Source organism: Pelodiscus sinensis, chromosome 22, assembly GCF_052426305.1.
Source record: "Pelodiscus sinensis isolate ZL-2025 chromosome 22, ASM5242630v1, whole genome shotgun sequence".
Lineage (NCBI taxonomy): Eukaryota > Metazoa > Chordata > Testudines > Trionychidae > Pelodiscus > Pelodiscus sinensis.
The window spans coordinates 21198187-21225538 of NC_143073.1; the positions used below are offsets into that span (position 1 = coordinate 21198187).

Here is a 27352-nt window from a genome sequence, read left to right on the forward strand (position 1 = left end):
AACCCCGAGAACAAAGGGGGGAACGGAAAATGAAACCAAAAGGAAACAAAAAAATAACCCCTTCCCCAACATTTTTTGGGGGGAAGAGGGGTTGATTTCAGCAAGAAAAAAACAACAAAAATCCATTTAGTGTTGACCTGAAATAATTTGGGATTTTTCTTTCAGGTTTTTTTCATTTTGACCACCATGCCCAATAATCAGTTACAAGCCGAGCTGTAATCACGACACTGTAAGTGGGGCTTTCAGAAATACACTAAGCCATGTGCGGGTTACGATGAATTCTTGTGCACCGTCGGCATGGAGGGTGTGACCAGAGTTGGGAGTAGAAAGCGCGCTATCTAGTGGCATGGAGGTATTACCAGCATCATTATACCATCCCTCAAAGTGATTGGAAAACGGCGATATTTTTCCTAGGAGAAATTTTGATGGGAAGCCTGCTGGCTCGTAATCTGATGTGCCAAAAGGAGTCGAGTTTTGACTCATCATTTCGAAACTAAAACGTCTGCCTTGCTTTGACTTCGAGCATGCTTATAAAAGAGCAAAGCAAGCTTTTAAGTTGAAACATTTCCTGTGTTTTCTACCCCCTTGGATGTTTTGCACAGGAAAATGACATCCCCGCCCCCATTTTGCACAGGAAAATTGTATTTTTCCTCCACCTCAGAACTGGCATTTTGCTCCCTTGCAAAAAACCATCTTGGCTGCAACTGTATTTTTTGCTGGCAAAATTTTCTCCAGGAAAAATATTTTCACTGGCATGAAAGCGTAAGAACAGCCACAGCTCAAGGGTCCAGTGTCCTGTCTTCCAACAGTGGCCGATGCCAGGTGCCCCTGAGGACAGGAGCAGAGCAGGCCAAGTATTGAATGAGCCAGCCCGTCGTATAGTCACAGCTTCTGGCAGCCCGAGCGTTAGGGATGCCTTGGCTATCAGCCATTTTTAGGGACCTGGCCTCCATGAACTTCGCTACCTCTTTTTTATACCCTCTCACAGTCTTGGCCTCATAACATCCCCTGCTGGGCAGACCCATGGAAGGGTCCCAAATGCTACGGGTGGGAGGGGTAACGGGCCATCAGCCAGAGGACCAGCAAGGGTGCTGGCAGCAGGAATTTGGGCTCCCTTCCCCCCACGCTCATGTGACCTGGAGCCGAGGGAGCAGAGTGAGCTAGGACCATGTTGCTCCACCACTGGCAGTGAGTGTGGGGTGGGGGGGCCATTTCTGCTGCTGGCACCAGACCCCAGGTCCTGCTCGGGTGAGGGGCGTAGGGAAGGTGCCCCCACCCTCCCCCGGGCTAGAGGTGTCATGAGGAGGAGCCACGTGGGGTGTGGTCACATGGACGATGCTCCCCCCCCAAGTTCCACATCAGCATTTGCCCCGGCAACAAGTTCCCTGGGTGGACTGAGTGTTAGAACCTGCTGCCTGTTAATGTCACTGGGAGAAGCCTGCATTGTGGGTTGTGAGCAGGGATAATTGACACTTCCCTGCTCGCCTTCTCCACCCCAGTCACGATTGTGTAGCCCTCTATCATAGCCTCCCTCAGTCACCTCTGCTCCATGCTGGAAGGCCCAGGCCTCAATAATTTCTCCTCAGCCAGCAGCCGTTCCAAGCCCTCCTCATTGCAGCGTATCCTAGTCCAATGCGTCTTTCCTCAGCCCGGCCAGCGAGAACTATGTTCCAGGTGTGGCCAGGCCATGGATTTATACAGCAGCGCGATGGTATTTTCTGTATTCCCGATTCCTTTCCGAATGGGTCCTTGCATTCTGGTAGCTCTCTTGACTGCTGTCGCACACGGAGTGGGGTGTTCCACCATGCCTCCAACTTCTCTTTCTTGCATGCCAAGGGCTAATTCAGACCTCATTGTTTGGTACATGCCATTGGGATTGTGTTTCCCAGTGTGCCTTACTTTGCGCTTATCGACGCTGCTTCTCGCCTGCCATTTTGCTGCCCAGTCACTGTGTTTTGTGAGATCCCCTTGCAACTCTTTGCAGACTGCTTTAGACTTAACTAGCCTGAGTCATTTTGTAGTGTCTGCAAACTTTGTTCACCTCTTTTCCCAGATGGTTCAGATAAAGCTGTTGCTGCTAGCATAAGCCACGCCCATTCAGACATTTAAGCCATGCCCACTCGGACATTTAAGCCACGCCCACTCACCGTGGTGCTCTGCCCCCTCTACTAGTGGCAGAGATGCATCTAGAAGTTCTAAGGGAGCTGAGTCTTTGAGCTCAGGCAACACTGGCCTGGACTTTTAGATGCAGAAATTGTGGGTTGCAGCCCCACTGTCGACTTCTCACACTGGCGCATCTGCAGTAAGGCTTCCTATGGGGAGGGGAAAGAGGGGGAATCTGTCTCAGATGGAGGAAGAGAGCAGACGCAGACAAGAGACAGAAGCTGGCAGACCTGGTGCTAGCTGCAAAGGAGGCAATGAGCCATGGGTGTGCTCCACACGGTTTATTACAGGAATCTTGGGAAGGGGCTGGTGGGGTGGGTGACAGCGGCGACTTGCTTCTAGCAGGTGGCCGAGGCTCAGTTGCTGGAGTTCTCCCGTATAGTGGCCCGGATCCAGTCAGGGAATCTGCAGACTTTGGTGTAGACGCCCAGCTTGTCTTTCGGCGCACAGATCTGTGAGCCCCACGAGACGATGCCCTGGAGTTTCCCGTTGCAGACCAGTGGGCCGCCAGAGTCACCCTAGGGATGGGGGAGAGACAGAGAAACCATCTCCATGGCAATGATCAGAACACCAAGCTTGCAGATCTCAAAGGACTCTGCCAAGGTGGTTAGGAATAGGTGGAGATGCGACCCTCCCGTATGGCTATCTAGGGGGCTTGCAGCCATCCGAGGGGCTCCCCTTCCTCCACAGTCCTCAGCACTGCCCCCGCTTACCTGGCATGAATCCACACCTCCTGTCATCACACCAGCGCACAACATGGTATCGGTGATGGCAGCAGGATAAGATTTATCGCAGTCCGCATTGCTCTGGATATAGACTTTCCCACACTGCAGAACATCGGGATACTGCACTGCAACAAAAAGTCCCCAGAAATCCACTGATGAGTTACAGGGTGAGAGAAAGTGTTTTGGGACACCTGGGCCCAAAGCAGCATCCATGTCTCCAGCCACCACCCAGCACTTTGGTTACGTGCGTCTACACAGCAACGTTATTCCGGAATAACGGCTGTTATTCTGAAACAATGATGGGAGTGTCTACATAGCCATGCCGTTATTTCAAAATAATGGATGGCTTATTCCGACTTCTGTAAACCTCATTCTATGAGGACTAACACCTATTCCGAAATAGCTATTTCAAAATAAGACGTGTGTAGACGCTCCACTTCTGCTATTTCAAAATAGCCCCTCACCAGGGCCATTCTAAGTTATTCCTCCTGGGGCTCTAAATTGAGATAGCACATCTGCATTAGAGAAGTCTGCCTCAGACTAATTTTGAGGCTTCCCTGCAGTGTAGACATGGTATTTTGAAATAAGCTATTTTGGAATAGCTTATTCCAAAATAACTGCAGAGTAGATGTAGCCCAGGGGAGCTCCATCTGAAACGGAATTGGGGTTGTGAGATAAATTCTTATGGATGGGAGCAGAATCTTTTCTGGGAATTTCAGAGAGACTTAGGTGAGTTAGGTGCACAAAATCCCAGCCTTTGTGATAAGGATTGATGGCAAAAGGGGAAGTAGGAGAGTGGAGTTTGCAACATTGTTTCCAAAAGTTTCTCCTCCATTTATGTCACCGAAAATAAAAAAGGTATCACAAGTGTGAAATTTGGAAATCATTTAAAAATTTGGAAATTGCGCTAGCATTTAAAAATTTGGGGATTTCAGCCATGTTTGGAAATGTGGACTCCTCAAAACTTGAAATCTCACCCAGGTCAAAAGTTCACAACAGGCTTGCAAATCTCACTGCAGTTTTGAAATCTGGCCGTCACCTTGAACAACTTCAATTTGAAAATCTTATCACAATTTGGAATGTTGAAAATCTCATCAGAATTGCGAAAATGTCAAAAGTTTGACTAGTCAGTTGAAAAGTAGCTGGGAAACGGTCACAAACATTGCAGGCACATGGCAAAGACAGCGAGGAAGAGAGGGATCTCAGGGTATGTCTACACTAGCTCGTTAATTCAAGCTAGGTAGGCAAATCAGGCAACCCGAGTTGCAAATGAAGCCTGGAATTTAAATATCCCGGGCTTTATTTGCATGTTCCTATCCGGCCGCCATTTTTAAATCCCCCTTAGTTTGAACGAACTGCCTGCGGCTACACGCGGCAGTTTAAAGTTAATCCGAACTAAGTCCTTAGCTCGGATTAACTGTTACACCTCGTTCTACCTTAGTTCGTTCGAACTAATGGGGATTTAAAAATGGCAGCTGGATGGGAACATGCAAATAAAGCCTGGGATATTTAAAACCCGGGCTTCATTTGCAACTCCAGTTGCCTGATTTGCCTACCTAGCTCGAATTAACGAGCTTGTGTAGACATACCCTCAGAGTGTGGTAAGATGTCAGCTTTGAAATAAAGGGACAGACACAGAAATGTCGGATTGTTACTGTGACAGAATTCAAAGTGCCCCAGAAAGTATCTTAAGTTGCAGTGGAGGAGGTCTAGGTTGGATATTAGGACAAACTCTTTTCCTAGGAGGGTGGGGAAGCGCTGGGATGGGTTCCCTAGGGAGGGGGTGGAATCTCCATCCCTACAGGTGGTTAAGTCCTGGTTTTACAAAGCCCTGGCTGGGCTGATTGAGTTGGGGTTGATCCTGCTTTGGGCAGCGAGTTGGACTCGATGCCTCCTGAAGTGTCTGCCAGCCCTGGGATTCTATGATTTTATGATCTTTATATCCATCCTCATCCTCACTCATATATCCATCCTCATACTCATTCACCTTCGTACGTATCTCATCCAGCCATGCCTCTCCATCCATCCATCCATCACCTTGCATCTCTCAGCTAGGAACACCTATCTAATGGTGTATCCACCCAATGCACGGCTGCTGTAGTAAGCTGGAGGGGCTCCGGAGAGGTCCGAAAGGCCATTACAAGGACGTTCAGAGATCTCTCACTGCACGACATCTGCAGAGCTCGCCCTGATTCCTGTAGGACCCACCACCTCCCTTCCAGCCCCCCCTGCCCGCTTGCAGATTGCTCCTGTACCTTTAGGGGTCTGGGTTGTGCCCCACCCAGACACCAGGCATTCCGCGTTGGACGTAGGGCACCTGTCGGGCAGGTCGATGGTTCTGATGTGGTTGCTGAGTTGGACGGCCTTCTGCAGCTTCAGCAGCATGATGTCGTAGTCGTGTGTGGTGAAGTTGTACTTGGGGTGAGGGAAGAACTGGGTTGATTTGAGGGACTGCTCTGTCCCCTCCTGGGTCCTCAGGCTGTACTCCCCCAGGCGCACGAAGATGGGGCTGTAGCAGGGACATGGCTCATGGAGCCAGATAAAGATCAATGGAACCCAGCTGGGCACCTCCTTGGTCCCCTCCTTACAACAGGGGAATCTCTCCCAGAGACTTGGAAAAAGATGGGGGGGGGGGGGGTCCTGGCCTAGGAGTTACTAGCATGACACTGTGGCTCAAAGCACTCACCGGATCCCGGGAGGCATAAATGGGAATCTCGAGTAGGGGCCGAGCGGTTACTTTATCTCTGTATTTGGCGGGGCTGGAATCTTGCATCCAGTCCTGGAGCCCTGCATTCAAGAAGGATGTAGATAAACTGGAGAAGATTCAGACAAGAGCCAGGGGAATGATTAAAGGGTCAGAAAACCTGCCATATAGTGATAGAGTCCAATCTAGTTAGCTTAATGGAGAGAAGGTTCAGGGGTTACCTGATCCCTGTGTATAAATAGCTAGCTAGGGAACAAATATTTAATAACAGGCTTTTCAGTCGAACAGAAGAAGGTCTAACACAATCCAGTGATTGGAAGTTGACACAAAACAAATTCAGAGAGGAAATAAAATACACATTTTCAATGGTGAATTAAAGAGGAATTAATTACTGGAACAATTTCCCAAGGGCCTGGTTGATTTGCCACCATTGGCAACCGTTGTGTTAAGACGGGATGTTTTTCTAAAAGATCTGCTCCAGGGATTATTTTGGCCAGGTCTCTGGACTATGCAGTACTTGAGGTCAGATGAGATGATTCCAACAGTTATGTCTGCTTTGGGATGATATGAATCTGGAAATCTAATCTGCTGGGATCATGCTGATTTGGTTCACAGGAAATCAAATAAAAAACAACCATTCCCCCCACCTGTTTACATAGAAGTTTCCACTTGAAAAAGTCTGGATGACATGTTGAATTTTTTGGTTTGATTTTGAAAATTATTTTCAGTTAAAAGCATTCTTTGAATATAAACTCTGTTAAAAATGTAGAGTTTTTTAAATACTGTATTTATTCTTTCTTACACTGTTTTTCAGGAACATTGTTGGTAAAATGCTTCACTTTTTGAAAATGTTTTTGGTAAAAAAAAATCCATTTTTGTCTCTCATGATTTTCAGATCAAAACTTTGTTTTTAAAACCTTTTGGGGGGTAAAAATCCCAATGTTTATAAATTCTTTTTTTGAGGGGTGGCAATATCAGTTTTTCTAAAAATGTTTTTGGTAAAAAATTTATAACCAGTTTTTGGTGAAAAACATTTGCAAACACAATTTACTTTTTTTTCGTTTTGCTTTGAAAGACCCCTTTTGGTGAAAAAAATCATTTTTTGAAAACTGGGTTTTATTTAAAAACATTGTATTTGAAAATATTTTCTGTCAAAAATCATTTTTTGAAAATCCTTTCTGTTACAACTGTCTGATTTTTGTTCAGAAACTGACAAATGTAGCTGAAAACGTGACTGTTTAAAAATTCAGAACGAGGAAAAGTCATTTTCCCACCTAAATTATCTTTCAACTGAAAAATGCCGGCCGTATCTACAACCTTCAAGCCACAAGACCTCACAACAGCACAACTCTTCACGAAGGGAAACTAGTGAGTAGGGCATACTAACACGTTTGTGATATGCTCTGTGTGAAACACACAACACACTACTCACACAAACACCTCTCTTTTAGTAAAGAAAATGGCTGGCCTATGGGTTACAGTGAGAGCGTGTTGTCTACAGAGCCAGGCTTAATTCTGTCCTTGGGCAAGGCTCTTAAAGTCTCTGTGCCTCAATTTCCCCATTGCTACTCTAATGATGGTGATACCACAGTGCTGGGGCCAAGGTAGGTCCCTTAAAGTGATCAGCAAAGAGTTGCATTTGATGCTTAGTTTCTTCCCAGCTCAGGGCTTTTTTGCTATTCACCCAGCTCTATTAATTATAATTGCATTGAATGAAATATGGGGCTGTAATAATAATTATTATTATATAATTATAATTCAGAGGGCATGTTCCAAACATTGCACATGCATGAACACTATGAGAAAGTGAAGTAAATGACATTAACTTCAGCTGGGGAAACCGAGGAAGAAACTGATTACAGTTTGAAGTCATTTACACATCAAGGATTACAAGCTCTGAATTTCATCTCAGTCCCATAAACCATGAGATTCTTCCAGGCTGCCAACAATAGCTTCTCACCCTAGAAGAGCCGGTCTATACTCTGCTTTTGTGTGTTTGTCCCGGTGACCTTGGCTGGGTTTCTTTAGGGTAGGTTGAAAATGTACATTTTTTGAGAGAGAATATTGGATTTTTTTTCAGAGAGCATTGGATTTTTTGGGGGTAGAATATTGGATGTCTGCCTCAATTAAATTTTTCACACAAATTTCCCATTTTCAAAAAAACAAAATGCACCAAACCACCAAAAATGTGACTATCCATAGTTCTGAAATGGCACCGTAGTGCATCCTGACAAATATGGCAAGAGAACCTTGTGTCCCCATTATTCTCCTCTCCTGGCCAGGGTCCCCAGTTGGACTCTATCTCCCATCATGCTCTGCAGCTGTGCGACATTTAACCCTATGAACATGTTGCATCATGGGAGATGCAGCTCAGTCATGGGAGGACACTGCAGCTCAGCTGCCCCTCCTGGGATACCCTGTGGCTGTGGGATGTTAACGCTTGTCAGTTGACCCTAATGCTAGAGAAGAGACTGTGGTGCATCATGGGAGAGGTAGTCCAACCAGGAAATCCACTCAATAGAGGAGATTAGGACTTATCAGGCACCTGGGCTACAATTCCCATGAGGCACAGCAGTGGCTCAAAGAGGGCAGCCCATGGTGCATCATGGGAGGTGTAGTCTGACAAAGAAACTGGGCATGTGACACACCAAGACTCCAGCTCCCCTAAGGCAAGGAAGTGACTTTCTATATTGAAATAGTTCAGATTTATATTTTTTGTCAAAAACCAAAACCAAGCAACCCCCCCAAATCCCTTACAATTTCCTGTGGAACATTTGCACAAAGATGATTCCTCCCCCCCCCCCCATTTTCACTGGAGGGAAAAAATCATTTCTCTCTGGGCCCAGTTCCACTCCCCTTTCCAGAGGGAGGGGAAGAATAACCAAGCCTGGCTCCCTTTGCAAGGTCTCCTAATCCTCTGCTGTTTGGGGCAGCTACAGGGTGACCGTAACTAGAGTCAGGCTGCAAAGCCTCTGAGTGACAATGACCTACCCTGCACCAGGAAAGCTACTCTGGTGTAAGTAATTACTGGCCTGATTTGAGTGAGGGTGAAACCAGTTTTAGTGTGTCCACATTGTGGGGGCAGGGGTGTCCCACCAGTTCATGTAGACAAGTAGAGCCTAGGCTTGTCCTCCATGCCCACCTGGGCTGGGGAGGTAGAGGGGAGACAAGGGCACTTTGTGAGTGAGTGAGTGAGTGAGTGGGTGGGTGGGTGGGACTTGAACCCACCCTCTCACGCACCCATCCACCAACCAACCAACCTGCCCTCCTCAGGCAAATACCCTATCCCGGAAGCTACTCCAGAACCCACCCCCACCTCCAGAGGGTCCCTATCCTGCTTTCTAAATGGGGGAGCCACTTCTATGCCTGGGGCATCCTGTGTTGGCTCTCCGGCTACCTTGCCAGTGGAGACACAACTCCTGCAGCTCCCATTGCTCAATAACAGAGAACTGTGGCCAGTGGGGTTGGTGCCTGTGGATCAGGGGCAGCACATGGAGCTGCTGCTGTACATGCCAGTTGCTTTCAGGAGTGGTGCAGGGCCTGGCCAGGAGTAAGCCAGCCTTGGCCCTGCTGTTCCATCCCTGCGGCAGCTATCCAGCCACTCCCGGGGGCAGGGAGGAATGTAAAAACAGAACTCTGCCCTTCTCAGGCAAGTGCCTTATCCCCTAAGCCGCTCCAGAACACACCCCACCTCCGAAAACAGGGGCTAGAGGCTGAGATCAGGAGCTCGCAGGGGGGTCGAGTGGCCAAGCAGAGGTCGGAAGCGAGGGACAAATAGGGTTGCCAGGTGTCTGGTTTTCGCCTGAACAGTCCATTATTTCTGGCCCCTGTCGGGTAAAAAAAACTAGGAAATACTGGACATGTAAAATGTTGGGTATTTTCTGTTTCTCTTGGACAGAAGGCCAGCAAGGACATTCTTCCCCAGTTGCATCTGGTGAGGGTGGGGGGAGTGAGGAGCATGGGGATATTTAAAGGTGCAGCATCTTTTTTTTTTTTGCTCAACCAATTTTTTTTTCCTGCCATTTTTGGGATTTTTTGTGAAAGTATCTGGCAACCCTAGGGACAAACCATTGCTGGGAGCAGGGCTGCAGCTGGGATCTGGGGCTTGGAGCAGGGGCAGGGCCCAGCCGTAGTTGGGGGCTACGCCTGTGGGGCCAGCAAGGGCTTTGCTCTGTCCCCCTGGAAGTTCCTCTGCCCCCCACCCCACAATCTGGGGACCACTGCCCCAAAGAGCCCAAAGAACCATTTAGTCAAAACTGGGACAGCTGGTACTCGAGAGGCCAGGCTCCTCTGCACATACACTTTGCTCTGCGGTGTGCCCTGCATCTTGCTGAGCCTCAGCTAAACGAGAGCCAGCCAAGATCAGCCCCAGGGCAGCTGGCGAAGGGGAAACACTCTGGAGCGTTGAAGTTTTATTAATGAACGTCAGTCGGGGTAGATTGGAGCACACACAGACCGTGGGAAAAATATTTCCATGGCTGATAATCAGCATGTAGCGCAGGGGTGGGGAAACTCAGGTCCGGCGGCTGGATGCGGCCTCTGGCTTACATGAATCTGGACCCCGAGACTCTTGGCCCCCCCAGCATTGGGGTCCCTCACTGGTGCTCCAATCCCCCTGTGGGGCTGGAGCACCCCAAATCTACTAAGATCCCCCTCCCCCCTGCTCCGGTGTGGAAGTAGAATATGGGGAGTGTCTTTCTCCTTCTCAGCCAGGGGCCACATCAGTGAGGCTGTGGCTTTTCCCCCCTTCTCACTTGTGTGTGGCCCCCCCAACTGATTTTTCTGTGGGTCAGCGGCCCTAACCCAAAAAGGAATCTTCCCCCCGAACGTAGTGAAAGGCAAATCAAGATTTCAGGCTCTTTCGATTTCAGGCTCTTTGCTTTGTCTGGTTTGTCACGTGATGCGGAAAAGTGGTGCTTTAATTGTTTAACTCCCCACTTCTCCTGTCATTAAGTAATTGTCCAATCTCTCCCCATTGTCTGCCCCATGCCCCAAGACAAGACCTGAAATCGGTAAGACCAGGGAAACAAAATTCCTGAAACCAAATGCCCAACTGTGACATTTTAAAATAGAAAAAAACAAAACATACAAAGAACCATCAATGTTGTACAAAAGGTCAAATTCTGCCAAGCCCGAAGATCTAGGAGACCTGGCAGTCTGGACCATGGAACTGAAAAGGGTTGAAAGCTGCAGGATACCCGGCGGGGTGGTCCTATGGGTCTGAGAAGGGGTGAGGAGATGGAGGGCGCTGGACTAACAAACAAGAAACTGCCTCCCCACAAGATTTGTCGTGTTATGTTATTATTTTACTCACTCTCACGTGGCCCCACAAGCCGGAATACAAGGTTGTGAATTAGCAAGCGCTCCAACGTGTCCCAGGCTGTGCCACGGACACGTTACATCTTTGAACTTGCAAGCAGAACAAAAAGCGGCCAGGACGGTTGAAAACTGGCCAGGGAGCAGCCCTAGAAGTGGGGGGAGGGAACACGCCAGTCTAGATGGGCCATGTGGTTGAGCTATATTCAAAAAGGCCTCAGTTCTCGATAATCTAACCTGAGTCCCTGCAAGCCCAGGTCAGAGACCTGCTGCAAACACAATTCCCCGAGCAGAGTTTTTAGAAGAACAAGCCAGTGCTGGTTTAAAAATGGTCTGTGGCCAAGTATCCACCTTAACCCCTGGTAAATTGTTGCCGCGGTTAATCGCCCTTCCCATCAACACAGTCCGGCGTGTTTCCAGCCAGAGGCTTTGTCTGCATTGGCAGCTGAGCAACAAAGCTTTTGTCGATCACAGGGGTTTAAACTCCTTCACTCCCTTGCACAAGGAACACTTCGCTGCAGCAAGTACTAGTGTAAACAGTGCTCTGTCTGCAGGATACCAATCCGGATGCAGAGAGAGAATCCTGATTTGGACTGGCCCGTTGTTCCATCTCTAACAACATTTCTGCATTGCTCACATCCACCTCACTGCTCTGGTACCATCAGCCGGCATTCACCGTCCTCGGGCACGCTGCGCCAGTTGGCACAAACACACAGCTGTGGGAACCCAGCTGGGTACAGGCGGATGCCACACTGTTTCCCGGGCGCCACAGGGAGCAGACTGTGGTGATCACTTTTCATTGAGAAGAAAAGGCCTAATTGCACATTTCAGGATGGGCCAAGCTCCGAAAACCAGATGTGGGCCATCCCCATTAGAGGTGGCAGGAAGCCCCGTCTTTTTTCATTTTGGTGCCCTTGTGGAGTTGAGGGACAATTTGTGGTTAATTTTTTGGGAGATGTTTCATTATTCTATGACAGGCAACTTTTGAAGGGGCAGGCGAAATAGCGCATTTGGAATTTGCACCAATTTCTAATGGGGATATATAAGAGACAGTTATTGCTTTGCATTCAAACATTCCCTTTGGGTCTCTTTCCAAAATCCAAAACTTTTTCAGACATTCAGAGTTTGGGCTTTCCCCTGATTTTCTGCCACTTAAGGCAGAAAGGATGACCAGGATCTAGGTTTGTGGGCCATTCCCTTCCAGCACACCCTTCCCCCCTCCCCCACAGTTTCTTGGTTTCCTTTTCTCCTTTTCCGTATCAGGTTGGGTCCACATTTTTCTGTGGAAACTCTTTTTCAATGGAAATTGACAGCACAAAATTTACTGTGAAAAATATCTACTTGATGGGAGAATTTTGATATTGCATCAGAAAAGAACACCCAAAGCCAGCAGGCGTCATCTAAAAATTATGAAACTTCAGTTTGAAAATACCGTCGCAGTGCCTCATGTTTTCCTTTATGGGTGGCGTTTCCTCGCTAGACTACATCTGTCATGCTGCGCTGCGGTGGCTGGACACACATCAGTGGTCTCTCGCCTTTTTTAAGCACAAAATCACTTTTTGAAGTTAAGTGCAATCCAAGAGCTACTTCAAACCCAAAGACCTTGCCCCACCTCCTTCCCCACCCCTTCTCTGAGGCTCTGCCTTGCTCACTCCATCTTCTCCCCCCCACAGCAAGCAGGAGGCTCCTAGGGGCAGAAGGCAGTAGAAGCCGGCACTTAATAGCTTCCTGGCCAACCCAGTCAGGATCACCCGACAGCGGCTCCTTAGTCTACCAGCAGACTCCGTAACCATTCACATATATGCTGAACTGAGGCAATTCACAAGTCACGGGGCCCCTTGGGAGATGTCGTTCAACCTGGATGAAATTTTTCATGCACTGAAAACTCAAAAATTGTCCATGACAAATTTTGCCAAGTTTTTTTCCCCTCGTTGTCCCTGATTTTTTTCCAAGGGAAAACCCTTGATTTCCCAACCCTTTCCACCACTCCATAACTTTTGCAAAAGCCTCCAACGTTGCAGGAACTACAGAGCTGGAATGACACTTTGCAAACTGCCCAAACTTCCTTTCTTTAGGAGTCTTCTTAGTTTTGTCTTATATGGTCCAATCACCCGAGCCTCCTAGCACTCACGCTCTTTAATACACGTATCCTCCCATTTGGAGTAGGGTAACACTCAGACCCTCGTTTTTACAAATGGGGAAACAGAGGCACAGAGGTCACATATGAAATCTGTGAAAGAGCAAGGAACTGAATCCGTTTGTTAAGTGTGGGAAAAAAATCCCCTAACTCCAATCCTTCCTCTTATTGTTGCTGTCCCTGTTGCCAAACCAGGGTGATTAACTCCTGGTGCCTCCACCCATTCCATCCAGCCCTGAGAGTGGTGATTAAATCGATCATGCCAACACTGAACGGATCCAATTAGGTGGATTAAGGGCTAATGACTGACTGAGATCAGTGCCCACACACAGTGCTGGCTGCTGTACGGTCCTCAGTCAAGATGAGGACGTCCCTGCATGAATTATACCCAGGGCTCTGCTGCTATGAGGGCTAGACATTTCCTTTTGTGTTAATGAACACGCTGAACCTGCAGGCGATGGTGCTGGGGGGAACTGGCTTAAAAGCTGGTTCCCCCCAGTACTGTCTCCACAGGGGGAGGGGAGGTAGAGGCACAGCGGGAAACAGTGTGAGCAGGGACAGAAGCAGTCTCCACTTCCACCGATTCTGCTTTTGAAATGTACAAGAGCCCCACTGGGTCTGTACAAGAGCCCCACTGGGGTTTCCAATTTGGGAACTCTTGCTACAGTTCAAAGGCGGCGGTGCCCTTATCGACTAATAGAATAGTCGATGGAAATCCCATCGACAATTTGATTAGTTAATTCATCTAAATTTAACATCCCTATTCCCCATTGCCCAAAAATCTTTACAAAGTATTTCATTGCAGACAAAATCAAATCAAAACAAAACAAACAAAAAACTGCCTAGAACCTACAGTCAGTCAATTTCCTATTTTCGGTCTCAGTGAAATTCTCCCCTCTGCACACCACTTAGCTCCACTCCAGCACTGCCAACGTTTGCAATATTTTTAACATGCCCAGCTCCCAGGGATTTTGGGTATTGGCAGACTCTCAGGTTTCATTTCAAAGGAAGAGGGATTGTCCAGCCCTGGTGGATTCAAAGTCATTTCAGGAACCAAGAGGCAAAAGACCAGGTCATATGTGGATTGTGCTTCTGAAGTCTCATGGGTTTTTTTTTAACCAATCTCATGACGTTAAAACCAGTCTCATGATTTTAAAGACAATTTCATGACTTCTCCCCCCCTCCCGAAATAGCATTTTTTAACACCCGTCTGGTGATTGCTTTCTGCCCAACTCAACATTTCAAGCCAGTCTGATAGCTTCTCTGCCAGTGTTGTGTTTTCTTATTCCAGTCTCGTGATTTTCATCCCACACCCACGATTTTTTGAAAACCTGCTGATCTTTGCTGCCATGATTTTAAAATCCTTCTTGTGATGGTAAGCCAGAGATGGGCGACCTAGGAGCGGACCTCCTTCCTCTCAAAGGCCACGAGACTGAAATCAGCATATGCACTAATCAAGGATAAGTTTAAAGATTAAATACATTGCACTTGATTCTCCTTCTTTATCTTGCCTTTTTCAACATAAAGTGATCCAACATTAGAAGCAAATTAAAGCGACAGTGTTGGTAACACAAAGAAGCGGAGGGAGAACACAGCTCTCACAAGGTTGTGTGCAATCAGCCTGCACCTCACAAGTGCCCTGGCTTTAAATGTGTGTCACTTCTCATTTTGCCAGGGGCTGCTTGCCCTTCCCCACTGCTGCAGATCCTGCCCCTACTCCCCAACCTTCCCTCAGTCCACCTGGCCTCTTTCTGTCCCTTCTCCTCCCCCTCCCTCCCAGCAATTCTGTAGTGCTGGGAATCAGCTGATTTGAACCCCATCCCCCTTCTTCCCTGAGCCTGAATGCCACAAATCAGCTGATTCACAGCATTCTGGAAATACTGGGAGGGAGGGGGAGGAAGTGCGCACCCCCCAGCCCGCCAGGCACTAGAGGCACAGGGGATGGGACAGAGGGGGGCTATATAGGCTGCACGTTGACCCCCGATGGGCCGTCGCGGATTGCCCACCCCTGTGTTAGGCCAGTCCTGTGATTTGCAAACCCACATTGTGAGTGAGATGGATAGAAAGATGGCTAGAAGGCCGGGCCCAGCGAGTAGTGATCAACGGCTCGATGTCAGGATGGCGGTCGGTTTCTAGCGGAGTGCCCCAAGGTTTGGTTCTAGGACTGGTTTTGTTCAATATCTTTATTAATGACCTGGATGAGAGGATGGATTGCACCCTCAGCAAGTTTGCGGATGACACTAAGCTAGGGGGAGAGGTAGATACGCTTGAGGGCAGAGATTGGGTTCGGAGTGACTTAGACAAATTTGAGGATTGGGCCACAAGATATCTGATGAGGTTCAACAAGGACGGAAGAATCCCAAGCATTGTTACAGGCTGGGGACCAACCAGTTAAGGAGTAGTTCTGCAGAAAAGGACCTGGGGGTTACAGTGGATGAGAAGCTGAATATGAGTCAACAGTGTGCCCTTGTCGCCAAGAAGGCTAATGGCATATTAGGTTGCATTAAGAGGAGCATTGCCAGCAGATCCAGAGATGTCATTATTCCCCTTTATTCGGATCTGGTGAGGCCACATCTGGAGTATTGTGTCCAGTTCTGGGCCCCCCACTACAAAAAGGATGTGGACGCATTGGAGAGGGTCCAGCGGAGAGCAACCAAAATGATTAGGGGGCTGAAGCATATGACCTATGAGGAGAGGCTGAGGGACTTGGGTCTGTTTAGTCTGCAGAAGCGAAGAGTGAAGGGGGATTTGATAGCAGCCTTCAACTTCCTGAAGGGAGGTTCCAAAGAGGATGGAGAGAGGCTGTTCTCAGTAGTGACAGATGGCAGAACAAGGAGCAATGGTCTCAAGTTGTGGTGGGAGGGGTCCAGGTTGGATATTAGGAAAAACTATTTCACTAGGAGGGTGGTGAAGCACTGGAATGGGTTCCCTAGGGAAGTAGTGGAGTCTCCATCCCTAGAGGTGTTTAAGTCTCGGCTTGACAAAGCCCTGGCGGGGTTGATTTACTTGGGATTGGTCCTGCCTAGAGCAGGGGGCTGGACTTGATGACCTTCTGAGGTCTCTTCCAGCTCTATGGTTCTATGATTCTATGATTTCTTTATGCCCCCTCAGCATTTTTTTCTGCCAGTCTGCATTTCCACTCGGTCTCGTGTTTTCCAGCCAATGTCGTGTCCTTTTATTATCATCTCTTGGCTTTTTATGCCAGTCTCACAATTTTCACCCCGGCTCATGAGCTTATGTTCATCTTGCGATTTTTTCAGACGGTCTCCCGATTTTTAAACCCAGCTTGTGGGTTTTTGATACCCAGATGATTTTTGGTTGGTTGTTTTTTTTCCTGCCTGTCTCATGATTTTATTTAAACCCCGGTGCCCAGTTTCCTAATTTTAGTCCCTGCTTCGGCTCCCATTGGCTGGGGACAGCGATCTGCAGCTAACGGGAGCTGCGATTGCTTGTACGTGCGGAGGTGTAGGTAAATATAGCAGTGTGGCCCAGCAGGGGCTAACTTTGGTGGACCGGATCCAGACCATGGGCCAATATTTGCACACCCCTGTGTCAGCTCTTTCTCTGGTCCCCATCCCCTGGTTGCTGCACACCACACAATCTTTCACTCATTTATCCACACAATACCCCTCTGAGGGCTATTGTCCCTGTTGCACCAATGGGGAAACAGAGGCACACAGCGACTAAATGATTTGCCCAAAGTCACCTAGGAGTTCTGTAGCACAGCAAGGCCACTGTTCCACTCCACTCCCCAAGCACCAGTCTCTCTTTGGATAGCTGCCCAGTCTTGGGATAGGTGCTGGAATTGTTACATTCCTGGCTCCTTAAGTCATGCCAGGACAGGAGAACCTTGTTGGGGAGAACAGAAGCTGCCTTCCCCTAAATCAGTGTCCCGGCCCCCCCTCGCCTCTAAATAGAACCAAAGATTCCTGGTCCCCCGCCCTCCATTCTAGCCACTAGACCCCATTCCCTTCCCAGAGCTGGGGCTAGAACCCAGGAGTCCTGACTCTCAGCCCCCCCTGCTCTAACCACTAGGCACCACTCCCATCCCAGAGCTAGCCTAGGACCCCAAAATGCTGACTTTCTACTGGTGCCACGTACATAGCCAACCATCCCCTCCCAGATCCATTGAGTCTGTCATTATTAAGCCAGGAAGGATTTTATTTTTATCACAAAATGTCAGTAAATGTGGATTTCAGCCTGGACACACAATCTGGTGAAAAAACATTTCCATTGCTAAGAATTGAAATGTGCACAAGGGCAAAGTGAAAGAAGCTGCTGCTTGAGAACTAATTAGAGCAGGGGTGGGCAATAATTTTTGGTCGGGGGCCACTCCAAGATTTTGTAAAGTGGTCAGGGGCTGCACTTTTCTTTGGGGGTGTGTGTGCAAAGTCTAGGGTGGAGGCTGGGTGCAGAAGGGTGCACGAGGTAAGGAACTGGGGTGCAGGAGACGGGGTGAGATCTGAGAGGGAGTTTGGGTGAAGGAGGAGATTGTGCTCTGGGTCAGGGGATTGGGGTTTAGGGTCAGGGAGGAAGTCTGGGTGCAGGAGAAGATTCTGGCCCGGGGGGAGCAGGTGTAGGAGGGGGTACAGGGTCAGGGAGGGAGTTGTGATCTCGGACAGGGGGGTGCAGGATGGTGACCTGAGGAAGGGAGTTGGGTTGCAAGAGGGGTTGGATGCCAGAGGCAGGCTCTGGTTGGGAGGCACTTACCTAAGTGACTCCTGGCCAGCAGCCCTTCAGCACCTCCAAGGCAGGCTGGGCTCCCTGCCTGCTGCAGCCCCAGACTGCTTACAACTGTGGTTGCTCCCTCCACCTGGCTCTCAGATCCCGGAGGGGGGAAGAGGTTTGCGCAGCCCCCTTTTCCCCAGGCCAAACTCTCAGCTCCTATTGGCTGGTTGTTTCTGGCCAATAGGAGCTGAGAGATTGGCTGGGACCAGTTACTATTGCCCGGCTGTTTCCGGCCAATAGGAGCTGAGAATTGGGCTGCAGGTGGGGAGAAACTTCCCCCTCCCCCCACAGTAGAGAGGAGAGAGGAGAGAGGCACATGGAGCAGCCCTGCGCTTGAAACAGTGGCTGCTGCATGCTTGCGGGACCAGGCAGGGGGGTCCATGGGCCAGATCTGGTGGCTTGGCGGGCCGGGTCCGGCCCATGAGAGGTATCTTGCTCACCCCTGAATTTCAGGGTACTTACTGCGTGTATTTCAATATAATTATTGTTTTAACCCTCTACTGCGTAATGCTCCCCCATTGTGAACATTTAAATAGATTAAAAGAGAAAAAAAAGTTTGAACCCCACAATGTTGTGAAGTGTTGAAAATGTAAATCTATGCACATTAAAAAACGGAATGAAACTGCTTAAAAATAAACATTGATGTGATCTGTCGAAATGATACAAAAATAAAAACTGAGTTCTCCCAAATCTATTCATCATGCAAAGCCCAGTAGGAAACGGCACTGGTAGAATGAAATCAACCCCAAAATAGTTGAGTCGGTGTAAACTTCTAACGCTGCTCTGCTGACACCGGTGAAATAAAGTGTCCGTTTTGAATGGTAAAGGTCATTCATCATTGGCCCCACCTCCCAAGATCTGTGGTGGGTTCTCCACCACGGCAAATGCTGAAATCCAGATTGGACGTGTTTCTTCTAAACGATGTGCGCTAGGAATGATTGAGGGGACATTATCTCGCCTGTGTGACGTAGGAAGGCAGCAGGCGAGATGCTCCCTTGTGTCCTTGGGATCTAGGACTCTCTGAATTCATTACTCGAGACACAGTTTGCTGCTTTACCAGTATAACAGCTCTCCTAAGTATCTGCTATGCACAGCATAGGCCTAATTCACCAGACAAGGTTAGGAATCCCAAAGACACATTTTCTGGACAAATATTTTTTGCACAGTGAGTAATTAATCTGCCAAAAAAGCCATCTGGGTTGCCCTTCAATTGTCAATTTTGCACAAATTAAGTGAAAAATGTTGGCCCACATTTTCGTCAGGCGGGAGGGAACTGAGATGCCCTTCCCCAAATGGCCAGTGGTGGGGAACTAACCATTAGCACTGGGCTTGGAGCACCGAGGTTTGACGTAGAATCATAGAACACTAGAACTGGAAGGGCAGGGGCGCTATTTCAGAATTTTGGGGGAGAGTGGGGTGACCTGTGCATGCCTTGATGGGGGAGGGGAGAGAGAGTGAGAGCACGAGGGGGCGGAGTGAGGCCAGCAGCTGCAGCAGTGTTACTGAGCATGCTCAGCACAAACCAAGCACCAAATTGGGAGGGGGAACCAACCCCCTCCACCCTCCCCTCTGCATGCATCATCTCTATCCAGGCACTGGAAAACTCTGGTTTTTTTGGCAGACAACTTAGCAGTTAGCTGACAGGAGCATTGTACCTAATCGTATATATAGTAGCCTATTGTCTGTGAGTCTGTAACGCTGACGCACACAGCCATGCCCCCTGGCCGTATACGTCAGCGCCCCGCCCCCCTTCCCCTCCCTCCCTTGCGGTTTGGCCGAGCGCTGGCGCCGCTCAGCTGGGCTCCGGCGGGAGAGCAAGCGGCAGCAGGCAGCCCTTTGGACCTGGAATTCGAACTACCGAGTTTCTGCCCCGTGTAGACACGGGTAGTTAATCCGGATTTGTAAATTTCAAAAAATGGCAACCAGCCGGGAAGATGCAAATTTAAATCCCGGGCTTGATTTGCAGCTTCGAATGCCGACATTAGCTTCCCTAGTTCGAACTAGGGGGCTAGTGTAGACATACCCTAAAAGAACATCAGAATGGCCATACTGGGTGAGATCAAAGATCCTTCTAGCCCTGTATCTGGTTTTCAACAGCGACCAACGCCAGGTGCTTCAGAAGGAATAAACAGAAGAGGCAATCATCTTGATCCATTCCCTATCACTCATTCCCAGCTTCTGGCAAACAGAAGGTAGGGGCACCATCCCTGCCCATTCTGGCTAATAGCTGTTGATGGACCCATCTTCCTTGAACTTATTTTGTTATTACTGGAATCCTGTTATAGTTTGGGCCTTTCCACCATCTCCTGGCAAAGAGTCCCACAAGTTGACAGTGAAAGAATATTTCCACACTGTTCATGATTTTCTAGACCTCTAACATATCCCCCCAGACATTAATAATTTCTTTTGCAAGCTGAAAAGTCCCACTCTTGTAAATCTCTCTTCCTATGGAAGCTATTCCTTACCCCTAATCATTTCTGTTGCCATTTCTGTACCTTTTCCAAATCCAAGATGGCTTTTTTTTAGGTGTGGTGACCAGATCTGCACGCATGATTTTATATAGAGGCAATGTGATATTTTGTCTTATTATCTATTTCTTTCCTAATCATTCCCAATATTCTGTTAGCTTTTTAGTTCTAAGACTGCCACTGCACAGCAAACAGATGTTTTCAGGGAACTATCCACACTGATTCTTTCTTGAGCGGTAACAGCTATTTTAGACCCCATCATTTTTTAATCTATAGTTAGGATTATATTTTCCCAGGTGGATTGCTTTTCATTTCTCAACACTGAGTTCCATTTGTGTTGCACAGTCACCCAGTTTTGGGAGATCCCTTTGTAGCTCTTTGCAGTCACATTTGGATTCGTTCCTATTCACCCCCTTTTTCAAGAACATTTGTGAGAAGTTTAACAGCAGTGGTCCAAATGAAGCTCCCTCCAGCACAACTCATTCCTACTCTTTCCCCCCATCTTTTAAGTGGTGTACCCAGCAATGTTTTCATGATAATCTAACGTTCCTTCAATTACATGAATAACCAGCCTTTTGTTATTCTTAATCACCCTACCCCTCCCTCTTTTTATAACAAACTCCCTGCCCCAAAGGCAAAGCTGCAAACTGCCCAAACTTTTGCATTTAAGAACTGTCTCTGGAGTCAGGGCATGCAGCTTTAAACAGACCTCAAGGATGAAATCTAGGGGTTCAAACTCGGGGGGGGGGGGGGCTATTGCCCCCAAACTCCCCATAAATGGTGTCTTTGTGGAAGGGACCTCAAGAGGTCAACGAGTCCAGTCCCCTGCCCTCATGGCAGGACCAAACACCATCTACACCATCCCTTACAGGTGTGTGTCTAATCTGCTTTCAAATATCTCCAATAATAGAGATTCCACAATCTCCTTAGGCAATTTATTCCAGGGTTTAGTCACCCTGACAGTTAGGAAGTTTTTCCTGATGTCCAAACTAAACCTTCCTTGCTGCAATTTAAGCCCATTGCTTCTTGTCCTATCCTCAGAGGTCAAGGAGAACAATTTTTCTCCCTCTTCCTTGTAACACCCCTTTAGGTACTCGAAAACAGCTGTCATGTCCCCTCTCAGTCTTCTCTTTTCCATACTAAACAAACTCAGTTTGTTCAGTCTTCCCTCACAGTTCATGTTTTCTAGACCTTTAATAATTTTTGTTGCTCTTCTCTGGACCTTCTCCAGTTTCTCCACATATTTCTTGAAATGTGGTGCCCAGAACTGGGCCCAATACTCCAACTGAGGCCTAATCAGCACAGAGTAGAGCGGAAGAATGACTTCTCATGTCTTGCTCACAACACTCCTGTTAATACAGCCCAGAATCATGTTTGCTTTTTTAGCAACAGTGTCACACTGATGACTCATATTTCGCTTGTGGTCCACTATGACCCCTAGATCCCTTTCTGCAGGACTCCTTCCTAAACAGTCACTTCCCATTCTGTAGGTGTGAAACTGATTGTTCCTTCCTAAGTGGAGTATTTTGCATTTGTTCTTATTAAACTTCATCCTATTTACCTTAGACCATTTCTCCAGTTTGTCCAGATCATTTTGAATTATGACCCTATCCTCCAAAGCAGTTGCAACCCCTCCCAGCTTCGGATCATCTGCAAACTTAATAAGCGAACTCTCTATGCCATTATCTATATTATCAGGGCTTGATAAACCACGGCAAAAGCTGCTCGCCAGCCCCGCACTGTGCATGTGCGCGCCGCTGGTAAACGGGGTGCCGGGCTGAAATCTATTCCTCACGGGTGAGTAGATTCAATAGATTGTCGAGCCCTGTATATTATTGATGAAGATATTGAACAGAAACAGTCCCAAAACAGACCCCTGCAGAACCCCACTTGTTATGCCCTTCCAGCATAACAACGAACCATTAATAACTACTCTCTGAGAACGGTTATCCAGCCAGTTATGCACCCACCTTATAGTGGCCCCATCTAGATTGTATTTCCCTAGTTTATTGATAAGAAGGTCATGTGAGACTGTATCAAATGCTTTACTAAAAGCTAGGTAAACCACGTCTACTGCTTTTCCCTTATCCACAAGACTTGTTATCCTATCAAAGAAAGCTACCAGATTGGTTTGACATGATTTGTTTTTTACAAATCCATGTTGGCTGTTCCTTATCACCTTCTTATCTTCCAGGGCTGTGTCTAGACTGGCAAGTTTTTCCAAAAAATCAGCTGCTTTTCCGGAAAAACTTGCCAGCTGTCTACACTGGCCGCTTGAATTTCCGGAAAAGCACTGACGATCTCATGTAAGATTGTCAGTGCTTTTCCGGAAATACTATGCTGCTCCCGTTCGGGCAAAAGTCTTTTTCCGAAAGACTTTTGCGCAAAAGGGCCAGTGTAGACAGCACAGTACTGTTTTCCGCAAAAAAGCCCTGATCGTGAAAATGGCGATCGGGGCTTTTTTTCAGAAAACCACGTCTAGATTGGCCACGGACGCTTTTCCGCAAAAAGTGCTTTTGCGGAAAAGCATCCTGCCAATCTAGACGCGCTTTTCCTAAAATGCTTTTAACGGAAAACTTTTCTGTTAATAGCATTTTCGGAAAATCATGCCAGTGTAGACGTAGCCCAGATGTTTGCAAATGAATTCCTTAATTACTTGCTCCATTATTTGTCCTGGCACAGAAGTTAAGGTGACTTGTCTGTAGTTTCCTGAGTCGTCCCTATTTCCCTTTTTATAGATGGGCTCTAAATTTGCTCTTCTCTAGTCTTCTGGAATCTCTTCCGACTTCCATGATTTTCCAAAGATGATAGCTAACAGCTCAGATACCTCCTCTATCAGCTCCTTGAGTATTCTAGGATGCATTTCATCAAGCCCTGGGGACTTGAAGACATCTCACTTCTCTAAGTAATTTTTAACTTGCTCTTTTCCTATTTTAACCTCTAAAGCTGCCCCCTTCCCACTGATGGAACACCTGCATTCAATTCCCCTTTGCTGGCTGGGGAGAAGGGGTTTGAATATGGGTTTCCCCCACTGCAGAGGAGTGTGCTAACCATTCAGCTGAGGTACAGAAGGCAGGCTGTGTAAACGGTTAGAAAACGGTTTTGAATCTCCCAGAATGCTCTTCCCAAAGAACCAAATGTCATCAAAATGGACATTCCGAAGAGGCAGCATTTCCCAACCAAAAAATGGTCTGGTACAAAGTGTCGCAGCATAAGTCATAGTTTTTGAAGCCAGCAGTGACCGAAAGTTCGGCCCCTCCAGTCTGATCTCCTGCCTAGCCCAGACTGGAGAACTTCTAAGGATTGCTGCTCCCAGCCCAGTTCCGAGCACTGATCTAGAGTGCCTGGTCTCCTGTTAGCTTGTACGCCCTTAACCCAAGAGTCCCATGGGGAGGGGGAGTAGGATGCTACTCGCTCTTCTTCCCTTTCCCCCACTATCAGGGAGCGAGAGGAAAGGACACAGCTTGTGTCACTTACTCTTCTACTCCCTCCCCTCACCAGCCAGCAATGAGAGGACTGCCTGTAAGCAGCGTACTTTCCCCTCGCCCCCTTGCCATAACTCCACCCCATCATCGAGTGCAAACTCACATCTGGTGGCTGAGCTGGAGCGGAGCTTTGAAAGACACTCCGTCTTGACACGCAGCTTCTGCATGATGGATAATCTGCCCCACCTCTATCCCTGGGGCAGCTGGGTGAAGAATCACTGGGTTCCAGCCCACAAAAGCTGATGCCCAAAGAAATTTGTTAATTTTGAAGCACCATGGGACTCCTCGTTGTTTTTCGCTGAAACAGACTCACCCAAATGCCCCTCTGAAACTTAAACATCGCTAGTGCTTTTGAAAGAAAAGGGTTATATTTCTCTTCATTTATGTATGTATGTATTTATTTATGTGGGGGGCTTCTGTTTTAGGAGCCATTTGGGTTCACTTTGCTCTTCAATCATGAAGACGAGAAACTTTTGAAAAATGAAACCGAAGTCTAAAAGATCAAACCTTACAAGAGACAAGATAAAACCTCTCCTCTTTCATCACGATGCACGCTCCTGATTTACACACGGTCACTTTGTTACACATAGGTCATGTGACTGAACTCTCATCCCTGATTGGTTACACGTAGTAAACCATTCCATCAGAGGCTGATGCCACATGGCCTATTGTTTCCGTCCATTACCATGCAGGCTGTGAATGCCGGCTGATAACTCTTTTAATGCATTGGGATGTCCAATTCCCAGTCAAATAAATGGGAATTGGGCATAAAATCCAGGGGATGACTTTCAAATCCCATCCCAACTCCAGATCTGGACTTAGTGTTTTGAAGGTAAAGTAAATATTGGAAAAATCAGGGGTGCTAATATACTAGAAAATACATTTATCATATCTAGAGGGAGGAAACATTTTTCAACCAGACCTTTTTTCTGGTGAACAATCTGAATTTGGCAACACTGAATGAATCAATTTCACCAAATAGTTCATTTAAAACCAAAATGTGAAAAACCTCGAAATATTTCATTTTGACAGTGGGAAACTTCAATTGTTTTGATGTAAAATTCTTCTTGGGTTGGTTTTGAAAAACCCTCAAATCCATTAAAAAGCGCTTGGCATCAATATGAAATATTTCGTTTCCACTCAAACAAAACGCTTTGTTCTGCCCAAAACAAAAAAGGGCTGTGAGCCTTTTTGATGCGCTGAACACAGTGAAAAATGTCAACCCCAAACAATCTCCCGTCCCAGTTTTCAGCATTGCCAGTGGACTGAAAAATCAGTCCTTTTGCACAGCCCTATTTTTGGCATCCAAATGGATATTGAGAGAGAGAGAGAGAGAGAGATTTCCCTTGGGCTTCCAGAACTGGGGAGCCCAAGCATTCCAAATGCATAAATCCAGCCCCCTAAAATCACGGGATCACTTTAAAAATCAGCAAACTGCTTGCAATTTTTAAAACTACAGCTCAAACACAGCTAGGATCGTGGATTTTTATTATTTGTTTAAATTTACCACCTGGTTTCTGACTTTTTAGATTTCTCAAGTTTTCCAGCTTTTCTCCACATCTGGGAAGGGAGACGTTTTCTTTTCTTATTATAATGGAAGCCACGATATTCTCACAGTCAATGGACTCAAGGGCTGGGACGTGGAGAAAGTGCCACGGGTGGTAAAATAGCAAAGCTGGGCCAGATCCCAGCTGGTGTCAATGAGCCATAACTCACATTTCTAGATCCCCTGTGCAGACTGGGACACTGTACAGACACAGAGAGTCCCTGCCCCAGCTGGGATCAGGGCTCCGTTGTGCTGGGCGCTGCCCAGACCCAGCCAGAGACAGGCCCTGCATGGAGACTGACACTCCAAAACAAGCACCAACGAAGAGAAGGAGGGAAAACGGATCCAATTTCTCCCGTTCTGAATTTCACACCTCACAGCACCCAGCACATCACTACAGCCTCTTTCCACTCTCCAGCCCCTGGGCAGCAGGGCAGGCCTGTTATCCTCACTGTTCAGATGGGGACGCTGAGGCACGGGACGGCCCCATGAGCTACCCAAAGGGAGTTGGTTTCAGCACAGGGAATGGAAGCCTGTGTCCCGAGCACCCGGTTCATGCTGCAATTGCCACCCCCCCGACACCCTCCCTCCTCGCCCCAGACTCCTTACCGCCCAGTGTCACAGTGGGCAGCTGTTAGCACCCAGCTAGGGTCGATCAGCGCCCCCCCACAGCGCACCAGGTTGCGGGATCCCATCAGGGCCACCTGGTAGGGCAGCTGGAGCAAACCACAGGACTGTCCTCCGATGATCCGCACATCCTCAGCTGCCACTATAGTCGGGGGAGAGCGGGGTGTCAGTGTCCGAGGTGGGCAGGGGCCCCTGGGGGTGGCTGGGGGGATGCCCCACCTGAAATGCTGCAGGAGGGCATGGGTGAGGGGTCTTTGGGGAAGTTGTTGGTGGAGGTTCCTGCTCATGGCAGCACAGACTTGAGGGCAGGGGATGTGGAGACAGGGGCGGCCTGTCCATATCGGTGAACTAGGCGGTCGCCTGGGGCGCCAAGTTAAATGGGGCGCCAAATGGTGGTGCAATATCACTGAGGGGTTTGGGGGTGGGGGTGCCAATTGTATGGTTCACCTAGGGCGCCAGTTGCTGGCAGCTAGTCTAGGGCCGCCCCTGGGGGAGCACGGAGCGGGGCAGGGGAACATGTGGGGTGGGGCAGGGGTGAGGAGCATGAGAGTGGGCATAAGAGTTCATTGCCCCCCTCCCTGAACCACTAACCGTCCTTGCACAGTGACACGCACACGCATACAGAGTAACACACATGGATGCACGTGGTATCGCACACACACACACACACAGTAATCTATTCGCACACATGGAGCAGCAACCAGGCACACACATAGACGGTAACACAACCACACACACAGTAATACTGACTGCATGATGCACACAGAGTAACAGGCGCACACATATACAGTAACAAATATACTCACATCCAGTAACACACAGAGGCACATACAATAACGCACCCACATACACACAGTAGCACATACACATAGGCAATAACACATGGGCACACAAAGTGACCCATGTGCACACAGTAAGAAACAGGCGCACACAAGTACAGTAATTGCACACACCCAGTCACACAGACATGTGCGCATCCCCCTCCACACTCGTCCACACACACATACCCACAGCCCTGTGGCTACAGTCACAAGGACACACACTCACAATTACTCACAAAAACGTGCACACAGACACAATTACTTTGCTTACGTGCACATGTGCACACACAGAGACTCACACGCGCCTGTGCATGCCAACACACAGTTACGCACAGACTCTTACACACTTGCCCATGTCACACACATACACACACTCACACAGTCACATGCACATAGGTGCACCACCAAGCGCCCAGGCAGCGCGCCCGGTGTGCCTCCACGTGTGCACCCCCGTCCCCGCACGCACACCAGTCCCCTGTTCACCTGCAGCCAGCAGGAGCAGCAGCGCCGGGGCCAGCAGGGCCATGTTTCAGAGGGTGGCTCCGCAGCCTGGCCTCCTGGCAGCACGGGGTTGGGTGGCAGAGTGCGGCAAGGAGCGGCGGGTTAATTAGCAGGGAAATTCGTCACCTTTA

General features: G+C 48.2%; 1 protein-coding gene across 1 annotated transcript; it reads right to left on the bottom strand.

The window, feature by feature from the left end:
* Positions 1-2429: 2429 nt before the first annotated feature.
* Positions 2430-27352, bottom strand: LOC149521848 (trypsin-like). Its single transcript, XM_089772620.1, has 5 exons — positions 27204-27352; positions 25882-26041; positions 5144-5397; positions 2877-3013; positions 2430-2681 (listed from the first exon to the last, which is right to left on the bottom strand). The coding sequence occupies exons 1-5, from the start codon at positions 27244-27246 to the stop codon at positions 2520-2522; spliced, it is 756 nt and encodes a 251-aa protein (XP_089628746.1). The 5' UTR covers positions 27247-27352; the 3' UTR covers positions 2430-2519.